This window comes from Aulonocara sp. 'chitande type north' Nkhata Bay, linkage group LG19 (assembly GCF_057382095.1).
Source record: "Aulonocara sp. 'chitande type north' Nkhata Bay isolate Kocher_YH1m ecotype deep benthic linkage group LG19, A_spYH_male_GT1.1, whole genome shotgun sequence".
Lineage (NCBI taxonomy): Eukaryota > Metazoa > Chordata > Actinopteri > Cichliformes > Cichlidae > Aulonocara > Aulonocara sp. 'chitande type north' Nkhata Bay.
Window position 1 is genome coordinate 11,749,650 of NC_141362.1, and position 14,796 is coordinate 11,764,445.

Genomic DNA, 14,796 nt, shown 5'->3' on the forward strand with positions numbered 1-14,796 from the left:
TGCCATTCATACAGGTAACGAGTGGGGGACAGAAAAGTTTCTTACAGAAGACGTTACAGGTCTGTGAGAGCCAGAGATTTTCCTTGTTTGAGGTGACCAAATACTTATTTTCCACCCTGATTTACGAATAAATTCTTTACAAATCCTACCATGTGGATTCATGGATTTTTTTTTCACATTCTGTCTCTCACAGTTGAAGTGTACCTCTGGTGCAAATTACTGACCTCTGTCATCATTTTAAGTGGGGGAACTTGCACAATCGGTGGCTGACTAAATACTTTTTTGCCCCACTGTATATCAGAGTTCACGGAACGCTTTGTTTATGAAAATAACAGAAAAAATTGAAATTTTACGGCTGCTGACAGGAAAATTCTGGATTCTGAACCTGACTTCGTCCAATATTCAGACGGTTTTATAGAGAAACTTTATGTCCAGCAGCGTCTCCTCTCATCTGTCTCATTGAAATTAAAATATCCAGAACTCGAGCAGGCTTCCCAGTGTGGAAACTACCACTACTTACCTTAAATCTCTTTCAGAAACACGAGCTACAGTATACGTTACAGGGAAAATGATGATGCAATTACAGCGCATTAGCCAGACGTGCGTAAAGAGCTCCCGTTCAAAGATGGGACTCAGCAGAATTGCTCCAACATGCTTGAACATGAGGAGAATAACCCCACCTAGAGCAAGTCCTACTTTCAACACTGCTCCTTTGATCGAGTCAGCCCCGATTCCATCTCCACTCCTGCATTCTGAGCTGCAGAAAAGCCCAAATTGCATTAGGACCTTTCACAGTAAAATGAACTTCCTGCTTTCTGATAAGCTGATATCATTATGACGACTCTGTAAATAAACATTACAGGATGGACAGAATTGCAGCTGAACGAGCGCTCGGTCTAAAAATATTGACGGCCGTCGTGCTGACCGTTCCAAATAGAGTTTGTGCAGAAACGGCACATTTCTTGGTTTCACTCCGTCCTCCAGCAGCAGCCTGCAGGGATAAATGCTGCCACGAAACACAGAGTGGAGTACAGGTGAACTCCTCCGTGTGACTGCTTTATTAAAAGGACGTCGCGACCACACAAGCCGGCAGAGCTCGATTTGAATGCTCGCTGACAGGCCAGAGACTCGGGTTTTTATCAGAGGAAGTCGGCTCTTAATGGCGAGGCCCAGAGGATGAAAGCGCTTATGTGCTGCCGTCTGTCCCACAACCAGCTTCCTCTGTGGTTTCATGGCTTCCATTAGCTAATATGGATAGTGAGGTCCAGAAGCAGGCTGCTTTTATTATTTACATCTGTTAGATAATGAGCACTCCTAACACTGAATGTGAGGGGGGGCTCTCACTCTGATAATGTTATTTGTGATTAGGGATTTCCTTGAGTACACTTTGTTTTTCTAAGTTCAGTGTTTTCAGTGAGCTGCTTTGATTTCTGTCTGAAGTATGATGGAGCAGAAATGCAGTTACGCAGCGCAGCACAGAGTAACTGTGGACGGTGTCACAGCTGTATGTTTCACAGCAGTCACTCACCAACTTTCTCCATCTCAGTTTTTACTCCTTTGATTGGCTTGTTGTGTCATTTGTGTATTTTTCTTTGTGTCACGATTTGTCTTCGTGAAGGTTTCGTGCCAACTTCAGATGTTCTTTGTTATTGCATTTCTGCAGTTTGTTCAACGAGTTTGTTCTTTTGGGCATTTCAGAAATAAAGTTCATCCTTGTATGTGTACCTGCCTCCTGCTGTGTGTGTTCAGGTGCTCACTTTGGCTACAACATAGCATGATCACCTGCTAATCACAGAACACGCCGTCAGTGGAAGAAGAGGTTGGATGCCATCCATCCTTTTCAGGGTCGCTGGAGCCTATCCCAGCTGTCTTAGAGTGAGAGGCGGGGTCCACCCTGGACAGGTCGCCAGTCTGTTGCAGGGCTAACACACAGACCGGAGACAACTAGTCGCACTCACATTCACTCCCAGATTCACACATGTGGGCAATTTAGTGTTTCCAGTTAGCCTAACCCCACCAATTGCACATCTTTGGACTGTGGGAGGAAGCTGCAGGACCCGGGGAGAACCCACGTGAACACGGGGAGAACATGCAAACTCCAAGGTTGGATGCTGTTCAGAGAAATATCACAACATTTTAGCCATGATAGAAAAATCAGGTCCCAGGACTAAACGCACACGGGCTCAGTAACACCACCAATGCTGAAGCTGAGGAGTAAACGCAGACAGGTGGATTCACAAAAACAACACAAAAGGTGGAACATGCAGTTCTAAAAGGAAGCCTGACTGTCAACATTTCTAAAAAACTTTCAGCCCGCGGCTGTCGGTGTTTCTCAGGACAAAGGAGGGAAAAAGTGGGTGAAAACTGTTCTGATTGGACCGGATAAATCCCGACTTCGCAGCCCACAACAACAGCTCCCATCATTCTTTGAGGCTGTGTGTTTTTGGGTCACGCTGACATAACGCAGCAGATTACAAGAGTCGAAGAAGCAGGTCACTGATGACTGCGGCACGCAGAGATGATTTCATCTGACCTCGACATCATCAGCAGCAACGTCTGCCTCAAACACATCTGCAGCAGAACGTCACCGAAGGTAAGGACAGCCTTCGTCAGTCACAAAGCTTCCTTGCTACAGGACACGTACAGTAGACTCACTCAAAGGTGTGTTGGGAGTGATGCAAACTCATTTGTTTCTGTGACACACGCACAATAACTGTAACTCCTGTTTTCTTTGATACAAGTTGCTGAACAAATATTTGCTCTGCTATAAAAACTCTGCGCTCAACTGTGGACAAACTGTGCATGAAGCACGGCTCATTTAGAACCATTAAGACCGCTCAGGTCATCAGCTGCAGGTCTTTGAACTGCACCCAGGATTAGATCTCAGCGTGCCGAGGGCGCTTTCTGTTCTCTGGAACACGCTGCATGTGTCTGCATTCACAAACCTGTGTGTGTATAAAGCTTTCTTTTGGTATTTTTATGGTCTTAAGATATTGTGGCCCTACCTAGGGTTTCATTTTTTATGTTTTATGGGAATCACAATGATAAAGCTGCAGATTCACAGCATGTGAAGGAGTGGTTCAGTCTGCAGTGCTGTGGTGGAACCACACAATAACTCTACCCACTCTTCATGACACTCCCTCATAGTTGCATTTAATCTAAAGTGCAAAGATTTACTCCATCATGTTTCTGTCAAAGCAGCTGCCTTTGATTGTATTTGCCATGGTCATGTTGAAGTTCAAAGTATTCTGATTACTCAGGATTTAGCTGTAAGTTTGAGTTGTGGGGCGAGTCAAAGCAAACTCTTCAGTTCGGGATCAGCAACTGGCTCAAGCAGCAGCTCAGCCACAGATACACCATGTGCTGTATGTAAATGTGACGTCACGATCGTGTGACTTATTAAAAGGATGATCCTTTATTTGTTTTTAAAGCGTTTAGATATGGCCTGGATTTCCTTTTAACACACAAAGCTGCCTTAAAATCAACTTGACAAAGTCCAAAGTGTTTTTATGCGGCACCATGAGCAGACAAACTGAGAGGTTTCTGTTTCCTTGTTTAGACTAAGGAGCTTTTGGAAAAAGGAGTGTCACAAACAGAAGCTGCCTGCAGCGATGTTTGCTAATAAGTGGAAGACACCGAGCGTGGTGATGCGAGGTGACGGGGCATGTATCACAGGCCGCGGCTGCTGGGCTGGAGCAAATATATCTGATGGGATGGTCACAAGATTAGAAATCGGCAGATTTTGTCAGGCAAACTCACATTACCGAGTGATGCTGAACACACGGGGAGCAGTTCTCACTGTGGTAAAGGTGGCGAGCCTGAGAATCACAATCAAACCACGCGGCAAGGCGGGGCTTCTTAAAGTCTCTGAATATAGTACAAAATGTAACATTCACTGGTCACTGCGTAGAAGAAAGCAAAGAAAAGAAGCAGAGCAGCAGTTTAAGCAGCACAGTGTCGCACATTAGCTGCATGCAACATGTGCTGTTCAAGTTTTCATTGGATAGTGACAGATGGAAGAGGAAGGTCCCAGCTAGGTTTTATTGGTGGTCACCAATAAAACCCCAAATAGACTTGAAAAGTTAAAGTTATTAACTTTATATAAGACTTAAATTATTATTTAAAAAACAGTTTAAAGCTGATCCGTGCTCAAGTCGGGGGAATATGAGCCCAAGTTATGCAAAATCATGCAAGATACTGTATCTAAAAATATGCATGAAACAAGTTGAATTTCAAACCTTCCACTGTAATATTTAATAGTCTGTGGGGATTTGAAATGCTTTGCCAGTCTCAAAGTGAAGATTATGTCTTACCTGGAAGTATACTGTGGACAGGTGTGGCGATGTTGATGTCCTGCAGGTGCTCTAGGGTTTCGGTGTGGAAGAGGCGCAGCGTGGAACCAGAGCTGAAGGCGATCCATATGCCCACCCCGGCCACCACCATGTGTGACACCACCATGCCCTCATCTTGGTGGGCCTCTAACTGCCTCTGAAGGAGAAGAAGGTGACACGAGTTCCTCGTTATCTACTGCAAATTTACTGGAACTGAGACCGAGGGGAAGACCTGAAGACCAGGCGTGCATTCGTCGCGTGACGCCATAACTAATTTCAATTAAGCACAGTCTACATGACGTAAAGGCCAAGAAGCTTTTTATGAGAATATATTTCACACGTCTCAGCAGGTCAAAGCTGTTGTTGTTTACAGTGCACAGGCTGTCACATGTTGGCTGCGTGACTATGAAGTGGAGAAAGCAGCACTCAGCCCACAGAAAGTCTGCCTCACACTGGCTGCAGCAGCCCACCCATGCAGAGCTCTGCCTGATTATGCTTCAGGTGCAAAACCAAGGCTCACTACACGCAACAGCACCAGAGAACGATTCGTCCGACACACGAAGGCGTGTTATTATTTGTGCTGTAAATGCTTTCAGTCGCAAACAAATACGTTTCATGCACGTCTGCTTCACTCTGGATCCTTCTTTCAGTTATTGAGCTGAAAAAAAAAAATTCGTTTTAAATATTTGCAGAGTCTTTGTGAACAGAGACCAATAAACTAGACCCATTCCACCAGCGTGGATTGCATAATCTCACCGTGTGGGCAGGCTCGTATTTGGCTAAGCAGAGTTCATTCAGTGTTTTAGATAAATGTGGAAATGAGGAAACGTGCAAATAGACTTCTGTGTTTTGATTTGATTAATCTTATATTTATCAGATGATTAAAGTTTTAAAAGCTCAGTGCTTCTGCTGCTCCGTCTGACTTTTAGTTACCTCTGTGGACAAAGTGTAAGTGTGCAGTGAGGAACAGAGAGCCATGCAGGCAGGTGGGCCGACATAATGAGCTTAATGAGGCTAAACTGATTATGAGTGAGTGCATGTCAGAGGAAAGTTACTATTCCTGGATCCGCAGCAGGCGCTTCCATTCCCTGAATCCGACCGGGACACACACGGAGCACCATTCATATTCCCGGACTCGGGAGGGAAAGTACTGGAAACGGTATTAAACATTTAGACATGATGGTTTTTCTTTCATTACTGGCGGGCACAGATACTACTAACTTATTTATTTTCTAGAGACACAGACTCTAAAGAGCGACTCAGATTTCCCACAAACATGACAGAGCGATACGAGGCGGGCTGGGGCAGAGACGCAGACAGGAAGCTTTGTTTCCTCCACACAGAGTCTATCTGCCCGTTTCTGATGGACATGTGTTACTACTGTAAGAGAAGCCTGGGCGACATACCTCTACAGAGTGTGCGTGGGTGCTGATGATGAAGACCTGCCCACCCGATGAGGCCCAGAGGTGCTCCTCCACAGCTAGCATGGCCTTCACAGGGAGCACTCCCAGCTTCAGTAACTTGGGCTTGTCGCTGTTCCACGATCCATCTGTGAGAAGCAACGCAACAGTCAGTTAAACTCACTCCACACAAGCTACGCACAAACGCAGGACGCACACATCCACCGAGGAATATCTAAACATCTGAAGTCGGTTAAACTGCACAACAAGTAAAGTGAAACGACCGACCCGCCTTAAGATTTATTGCAGCTACATTTATTTATTTATCATAGGGACCATAAACCGAGACCTATTCTTCTTTTAGTGGTTAAGAAGAACATTGCACAGTCCATAAACAATCCCATAATAGTGTGTCTGTCTTCATAAATGTCATCTGTAAAGGTCGTCTGCATCTGTAACTGCTCCTGCCGGTAGAGTGGCCATTGATGGTTTCTCCATCCTTCACTATGAATATAGATGGGCTGCGAGCATTAGTCAGAGCTGCGCCGAGTCCCACACACACCTCCTACACACTCTGTTCTACATGTGCACCTACAGCACCAGCTCTGCTGCAGTCAAACACCCCCCGCGGTGGCTTCATAAATCAGCAGCTTGCACTTCTGCAGCGCTTCTGCTTTCATCTAAATTCAAATATTGAACTTGTAAACATGTCTGAGAGTATTTGATGCAAAAGCCTCCGAATGAACGCGAATCCAGAGAGCCTCCACCAGTCCAGATTCCACATTCCCTCGGCTAATCTAGACCAGGAAGCGACTGAGGCCGCCTCGCCGATATTGTTTGTTTAACAGAAGCACAAAGGCAGCTATTGAAGGGAGAGGGATGGTGTTTCAGAGGCGGTGAGGGTGCCTCAGAAAGACTCAGGAAATAAGGTGATATTCCGCCGAAGGAGCTCGGCGTATGTTACTGTAATAGTCACGCTGTGTAGGTGAGCGTACGAGAGAAAAAAGGCAAAAGAAAAGACAGCAGTGCCAACTTGCAGGCTTATGTAAGTCTTCTCTGCTGCGCGTCTGCCCACAGCTCTTCTTTCTTAAAATGAAGCATTTCCTCATGTTAATGTCAGCTACAACAAAGTGTGCGCACGAGTGCACGCGAGCAAACGCTGAATGCTCCAGAAGCAAACCCATCGTTTGCCTTCTAACAAATATCACTGTGGACAGGAGAAAGTGGGTGACGGAGGCACAGTGACGTGTGACCTTTGCTGAGTCACTTCCTCCGTCTCTCTCACAGACAGAAAGTGACTGCGGCTGGACCAGGCCGACTCCACAGCACAGCAGCTCAGCACTGACAGCTTTAAAGACGAGAACATTTCAACCTGTTTGCTTTTTAAAATCTTTGATTTTTTTAGGTTTATATCAAAGATTATAAACTCATAAGCTCTGTGCTTCTCTGGACGTTTGATTTAAATGCTAATCAGGCACAAGCGCAGTCAGTCACCGTGACAAAGCACTTGAGCAGCATTACAACACGAGTGTGGGGAACAGTTTCCCCACCAATGTATGCAGGGTGAGTCATCGATTTAGCATCGAGCATCATGTTCCTGAGACAGTGACGGAGCTGCTGATGGGTAGAAATCATACATATCAAACTCTGAGGGCCTGGCTTTGCTTCTGGGAATTCATTTTAACACACAGGAGGCGATGAACGCTAACAGGCAGCGCACCATCATCCTGGTAACTGACGCGAGGACAACGAAGGGAAACGGCTGCGTACGAAAACAAAGTCTAATGAGGAGTCAAAAAAAGAAATTCCTGAGCAGTTACACACACGCCGAGTGTTTCTTCCAGGGAAACTGCAGCATGGCAGCGAGAATAGCTTTCCTCGTGTTTCCTGTCCTCGGGCCATCATCCATAATCTTTCTATCACTGCTTCTATCTCAGTGCACACAAGCACAAGAAAACAGCAAGAGTTTACTGTCGTTTGGGTCGATGCAGGGCAGCGACTGAGTCACAGAGGTGAATCAAACACGCCTCAGTACAGTGATACCCACACGTACATTTGGCAGCCAAGAAGCACAAGGACTGTTCCTCCCGTTGGGCCTAAATTTGTACTCATTCTCTATCTGATGTGAAAGAAACAGACAGAATTAGAAAGAAGCTCATGCTCCCTCTGTTTGCACCGCTATGCAAGCCAAGAAGAGACGGAACAAAAGAGAGAACGTGCAAAGCTGTGGGAAGAGAGCAGCTCGTCGCTGCTCGTCAGCGAGGGAAGACGTTAAATAGGTCACTGCTGGAAAACAGACAGCTTTCTCCAAGACTACCAAGCAAATGGAAACAGAATCTCAACGTACAGCAGAGGAGACCCTGACCTCTGACCTCAAGCCTCACAGTTACCCCGGGATTTCCTCGCCACCGAGTCTCCACGGTGCTGTTATTCAAAACTGAGTCACAAACTGCAGGTCTTGCACAAACGTCACATTCAGCCATCACCAAATCCATTTACAGCTACTTAGAAGTATCAGTGAACAAAGTTTTACACAATTTGAGAAGTCCCGCCCCAGGACAGGTGAAACACACACCTTTTGATCTGGAGTAGATTGCCACGGAGCCGCTGACCAGCCCAGCATACAGGCACTGCTTCCTGTACACCAGGCTGGTGACAGTGGACTTGTCTGGGGTGAAGAAATGCTGTAGACGCACCTTCTTAGACCGCTGGCTGCTCTTGTACACAATGATGCTAAAAAAGATAACATTATATGAATAATCATATTCCACGATGCAATTCTGGGACACGTCTTTGTGAGTTCACTCTGTAAGCGTCTGCACCTCCCCTCCTCCATGCCCAGGCAGACGCTGGGGGCATCGCTGGCCTTCGCCGAGGACACTTGGTTATCGTCAGGGACGTTTTCGCCGTTCTCCTCGCGTTGCTCAGCTGGGACGTACGCCATGCAGAGAATCCGGGACTCCACGTTGAAACACTCGGTCACCTTAGGGCTGGAGTTCTGCATGGCCACTATGGCAATCTGTCCCATCTGGTTGGTGCAACTCGCAACCTGGACCAAGATAAAGAGACCTTACAGTTTAACAGATGATCGGTTTCATCTTGAACTGTGCAAAGCTATTAGCAGGAACATGATTTGGCCCAGTTCTGGCAGAGCTGCTTACTAAAAATAGTCTCCCAGTAGTTCAGCAGAATATACGGCCGAGGACAGTTTGAATGTACTGAGGAAAACATGTTGAAGTCCTGAAATCTAAAAGTCTTTACTACAGATTATTGTAGTAACAGTTTAATTACCTCACCCTGTTTATATATCTGCCAGAGCAAAGGCTGCGTTCGCTGTGATTATCATGGTTAGCAGAGCCATTGTTTGCTTTCGGGAGAAAACTTCAGTACTGACGTCATAACTTTGAAAGCCAGATTGTCTTTCTCAAGAAGACGTTTTAAGACACACACAGCAAAAACCCACCATCTGCTGTGCTGCCGCATTATAGTGGACAAAGCTCTGTGCCAGGCCTAACGGTGTGTTCACACCGAACGCGATGGACGCGAATAGAGCGTCAGGTTTACATGTAAAGTCAATGGAAAGGCGCGATGACGCGCGATTGCGGGTCCCGCGAAAATTCGGAAGCAGATTTGCGTCGCGAAAACGCCAAAACGCGTGAAACGCGCGTCAGTGTAGCGCGTCAGGCGCGTTTGACGCGCGAAACGCGCGTCAGTGTAGCGCGTCAGGCGCGTTTGACGCGCGAATAAAACCACGCGCGTGAGTTTTTGTGTTGCACTTTGTGCATACGCGCGTTTCGCGTCTACCGCTCGAGTTGGAAAAATCTGAACTCCAGCGTCAAATCGCGCCGCGACAACCAATCAGGAGCCTGGTGACGTGGCTGTTACCTAGGTCAAAGGGGCAGATCCAGCCAAAGCCCTTCATTCTTCATTCAGTATGGAGGAAAAGCTGATCAGCGCCGTGGCTAACCACCCCGAGCTATATGATGCCAGCTCCTATTTCTACCGAGACAGGAATAAAAAGGACCTAGCTTGGAGACACATAAGTGAGGAGATCGGGCAACCTGGTAAGTTCATTCCTTCTTCTTTTTAATTTTCAGACTGACCCGATGAAGCCGTGCAAAAGCTAGCAAGCGCGCCTACTGTCCCGCGATTTTCCCACTGTTGTACAAATACCTTTCCGCTAACCAGATAATGCGTTTATTCAGAGGACATCTGCAGGAGAAAGTGGAAGAGCCTCAGGGACACATATAATAAGGAGAAGAGGTCAGAGAAGGAGAAGAGGAGTGGGTCTGCAGCAGGATCGGGGAGGAGATGGAAGTTCTTCGCGGTCATGGGGTTTCTGGACCCCTTCCTCACCCCGCGGGAGACCAGCGGTAATATGGTGCGGACCGTGGAGAACTTCTCCCCCGAGGACCAGGGACAGCCCGAAGAGGCAGCAGGGGAGTGTCAGTCAGAAGGTATGTTTACAATTAATTAATGTAGGCAGTTAATTTATGCGTGTTGTCATACAGGAATATATTTTGTTTATTAATAAACAGTATAAAGTAGTCCCGCTGTTCATCCGTCACTGCCTCGCCTTTTCGCTGATTTTTTTTATTGCACCGTACAGCTTTCAACGATGCGCATTGCATTCTGCAGCCCAAATGACAAATCTCCTCCGTGTCGTGTCTCCTGCGCTTGCCAAACTTATCATGTTTGGTTTTGATAACCATCACTTCAAATAGAAAAAAACAGCACAAAAACACTCATAACTATGACCCTCATTCGGAAATAGACACCTGCACCGGGAGCGAAAAAGGCGCACGAAAGTGGCGCCGCAGACGGAGAAAAAGCGCTGCATAATACTTTTACGTTTTAAAATCGACAAAGGTTTGCACTTTGAGAATCAACTTGTGAGAACTGTGACTACTGTTCATGTGCTGCAATAAATGGGAGACCACTGTATATAATAATAAGTATATAATAATATAATATTCTCTATGACTATTGTCTTCAACCTGTTAACATTTAATATTGTCTTGATAGAGTCAAGTTATCATGCAGCAGAGTCCTCCCCTGTTGCTTCTCCTGACTCCCCAGTCCCTGGTCCCTCCACTCCTGCTGCTGCACCCACAGGTATGAACATCAAGCACTGATAGCTTTTTACTTGCTTGGATTCCCTTGTGATCACCTTTACTAAATATCTACAACCAATCTGTTCATATCCTGTTTTTTTTTCAATTTTGAAAATGACAATCTAGTAGCAGCCTTCTCATTTCTTTGTGGTGTTTTGTTCTGTTTTTTACAGGCCCACAGAGGAGGAGAGCTCGAAGGCGGTCGAGGGAAGGGTCCCAGGATGGTCCATCGGCGGTGGAGCTGGCTATCCTGGAGTCCCTAAAGAGGCCACGCCCGTCTGCAACAGAGTATTTCCTCCTCGGCCTTGTTCCTGCTCTGGAGAGCATGCCGCCTCAGACACGAGAATTCGTGAAATTCCAAATTCATAAATTAGTTTTTGACAACAGCACAGCTGTGCTAAATTTGGAAACATTGGACCCTAATGATCAGTAGTTTTCTGATGAGGCAGCAGCTCTCCAGGGCAGAAACAATGTTCTTATTCTTCTCCTCCTTCTCCCCTGAGGCTCTTCCACTCCAAGCTGGGTCCTTTTTATTCCTGTCTCTTTGTAAATAGTTAAATTTTATATATTTATGTTGAATCTTTTTATTACTGAATTTATATATTTTATCAAATAAACATTTATAATGACAAATGTCTCTGTTCTACTACACAGCAAATATTGGCACCCGACTTGACACAAGTAGAATTTATTTCATATTATACTAATGACAAAATATACTGATACAGTGGGATGCAAAAGTTTGGGCAACCTTGTTAATAGCCATCATTGTCCTGTACAAATCGTTATTTGTCACAATTTAAATTGTCAGTTAAATACATCATATAGGAGACACACACAGTGATATTTGAGAAGTGAAATGCAGTTCACTGGATTTACAGAAAGTGTGCAATAACTTTACACTAAATAAAGCAGGTGCATATATTGGCAACACATAAAAAGAGAAATAACATAAATATGTAGTGTATATCAATGTGTGTGTCTCCTATATGATATATGTAATTGACATTTTTTACTGTAACCGATTCATACAGGAAAATAATGACTATTAATAAGGTTGCTCAAACTTTTGCATCACACTGGTTATAGGAACATAGTGAAGACAAGTTACTTAAGAGAATAAAGAGAGGTTAGGTTATTTTGGAGTAGAGATCCATTTATTAAGAAAATTTTAAAAAGGAGAAAGTTCCCTTGTAGTTGTGGAACATGGATCCTGAGTTGGGGGGTGCCTTCGTCTGGACGTGCTTCCCATCCAGAGCTCCACAACAGAGGGGGAAGTTCCAGCGCTCCTGGAATCCCTCTGCGATGGACCGCCAGTCTTCAGTTGAAGGCACAGCCCTGAAATCGTCCACTAGACAGTCCCAGATGGCCGTCGCTACCTGGGGGATGATCTGGCTCACCATACCTATGACACCACAGCCATGCTATCATTCAACCACTGATAACAGCATAAATCGAATTAAATTAAATCGGGACTTGATGAGACCATCTGAGTATCACTAGAAATATTATAAACAGTACCAGTTTGCTATCGGTAAACACCGAGAGCATTCACTGTTAGCATAGCACATCCATGTTAGCAGTGTATAAACGATACACTGCTAACATGGATGTGCTATGCCATCAGTAAACGCCGACAGCATTCACTGTTAGCATAGCACATCCATGTTAGCAGTGTATAAACGATAGTTTATACACGCCGACAGCATTCACTGTTATAGCACATCCATGTTAGCAGTGTATACACGATACACTGCTAACATGGATGTGCTATGCCATCAGTAAACGCCGACAGCATTCACTGTTAGCATAGCACATCCATGTTAGCAGTGTATAAACGATAGTTTATACACGCCGACAGCATTCACTGTTATAGCACATCCATGTTAGCAGTGTATACACGATACACTGCTAACATGGATGTGCTATGCCATCAGTAAACACCGACAGCATTCACTGTTAGCATAGCACATCCATGTTAGCAGTGTATAAATGGATGGTTTAGCATATATTAGCACAGGTATCAATAAAGGACTACCGTATTGACCACTTTTACTAACCTCAGGCAGACGGACAGGCGCTCTGCAGGTGGGATTGAGCGCCTGTAATTGGTGTCTAGGCGGGCGATTCTGGGACCGACACGGGAAAGCAGGTCCTCAAACTGGCCGGGTGACAGACGATGATATCGCTGGAATCTGCCGTCATCCAGGCGCAGCTCCTGGAGCAAATGGTGAAACTCACCAAACTGCTCACGCGCCTGGAGGACCTGATGGACCCAGGTACGGCGAGGACGTCTTTTACGCTGCTGCTCTGCTCTCCACAGTACATAGAGAAGGGAGACTCTCTCTTCAAGCGCTAGCTCGATAGCTGCCATCTTGCAAAACCAGGTCTGGCACAACTCCCTCCCACATTCCTCCCACATTTCCGGTTCACGCGCGTGACGCGCGTCAAAATATCATATTTTGACGCGCGATGGATTTTTCTTGGACACGCGTTGAGACGCGAATGTACACGCGTCAAATTAGGGGCGTTTGGGGCGTTTTATTCGCGTCCATCGCGTTCGGTGTGAACACACCGTAACGGTGTGTTCACACCGAACGCGATGGACGCGAATAAAACGCCCCAAACGCCCCTAATTTGACGCGTGTACATTCGCGTCTCAACGCGTGTCCAAGAAAAATCCATCGCGCGTCAAAATATCATATTTTGACGCGCGTGACGCGCGTGAACCGGAAATGTGGGAGGAATGTGGGAGGGAGTTGTGCCAGACCTGGTTTTGCAAGATGGCAGCTATCGAGTTAGCGCTTCAAGAGAGAGTCTCCCTTCTCTATGTACTGTGGAGAGCAGAGCAGCAGCGTAAAAGACGTCCTCGCCGTACCCGGGTCCATCAAGTCCTCCAGGCGCGTGAGCAGTTTGGTGAGTTTCACCATTTGCTCCAGGAGCTGCGCCTGGATGACGGCAGATTCCAGCGATATCATCGTCTGTCACCCGGCCAGTTTGAGGACCTGCTTTCCCGCGTCGGTCCCAGAATCGCCCGCCTAGACACCAATTACAGGCGCTCAATCCCACCTGCAGAGCGCCTGTCCGTCTGCCTGAGGTTAGTAAAAGTGGTCAATACGGTAGTCCTTTATTGATACCTGTGCTAATATATGCTAAACCATCCATTTATACACTGCTAACATGGATGTGCTATGCTAACAGTGAATGCTGTCGGCGTTTACTGATGGCATAGCACATCCATGTTAGCAGTGTATCGTGTATACACTGCTAACATGGATGTGCTATAACAGTGAATGCTGTCGGCGTGTATAAACTATCGTTTATACACTGCTAACATGGATGTGCTATGCTAACAGTGAATGCTGTCGGCGTTTACTGATGGCATAGCACATCCATGTTAGCAGTGTATCGTTTATACACTGCTAACATGGATGTGCTATGCTAACAGTGAATGCTCTCGGTGTTTACCGATAGCAAACTGGTACTGTTTATAATATTTCTAGTGATACTCAGATGGTCTCATCAAGTCCCGATTTAATTTAATTCGATTTATGCTGTTATCAGTGGTTGAATGATAGCATGGCTGTGGTGTCATAGGTATGGTGAGCCAGATCATCCCCCAGGTAGCGACGGCCATCTGGGACTGTCTAGTGGACGATTTCACGGCTGTGCCTTCAACTGAAGACTGGCGGTCCATCGCAGAGGGATTCCAGGAGCGCTGGAACTTCCCCGTCTGTTGTGGAGCTCTGGATGGGAAGCACGTCCAGACGAAGGCACCCCCCAACTCAGGATCCATGTTCCACAACTACAAGGGAACTTTCTCCTTTTTAAAATTTTCTTAATAAATGGATCTCTACTCCAAAATAACCTAACCTCTCTTTATTCTCTTAAGTAACTTGTCTTCACTATGTTCCTATAACCAGTGTGATGCAAAAGTTTGAGCAACCTTAT

The 14,796-nt window shown here is 46.0% G+C and overlaps 2 protein-coding genes and 2 long non-coding RNA genes across 7 annotated transcripts in view; 2 read left to right on the forward strand and 2 right to left on the reverse strand.

The window, feature by feature from the left end:
* The window catches only part of arhgef10 (Rho guanine nucleotide exchange factor (GEF) 10), a 57,890-nt gene that overhangs the window by 7,112 nt on the left and 35,982 nt on the right, over window positions 1-14,796 (reverse strand). For all 4 annotated transcript variants that reach the window (XM_086275351.1, XM_086275352.1, XM_086275353.1 and 1 more), the window contains 4 exons: window positions 8,554-8,780; window positions 8,307-8,464; window positions 5,738-5,880; window positions 4,314-4,488 (listed from right to left, as the gene is read on the reverse strand). In XM_086275351.1, the coding sequence (XP_086131477.1) occupies window positions 4,314-4,488; window positions 5,738-5,880; window positions 8,307-8,464; window positions 8,554-8,780 (703 nt within the window). The remainder of the gene's footprint in view (window positions 1-4,313; window positions 4,489-5,737; window positions 5,881-8,306; window positions 8,465-8,553; window positions 8,781-14,796) is intronic.
* On the forward strand, window positions 5,395-11,478 carry LOC147306602 (uncharacterized). Its single transcript, XM_086275355.1, has 5 exons — window positions 5,395-5,490; window positions 5,568-9,795; window positions 9,937-10,188; window positions 10,757-10,846; window positions 11,019-11,478. Exons 2-5 carry the CDS (start codon window positions 9,666-9,668, stop codon window positions 11,276-11,278), a joined length of 732 nt encoding a protein of 243 aa, XP_086131481.1. The 5' UTR covers window positions 5,395-5,490; window positions 5,568-9,665; the 3' UTR covers window positions 11,279-11,478.
* Window positions 11,981-13,429, reverse strand: LOC147306603 (uncharacterized). The gene is made up of 2 exons (XR_015126439.1): window positions 12,906-13,429; window positions 11,981-12,250 (listed from the first exon to the last, which is right to left on the reverse strand). It is a non-coding gene; the product is annotated as an uncharacterized LOC147306603 (long non-coding RNA).
* Window positions 13,429-14,712, forward strand: LOC147306604 (uncharacterized). Its single transcript, XR_015126438.1, has 2 exons — window positions 13,429-13,942; window positions 14,443-14,712. It is a non-coding gene; the product is annotated as an uncharacterized LOC147306604 (long non-coding RNA).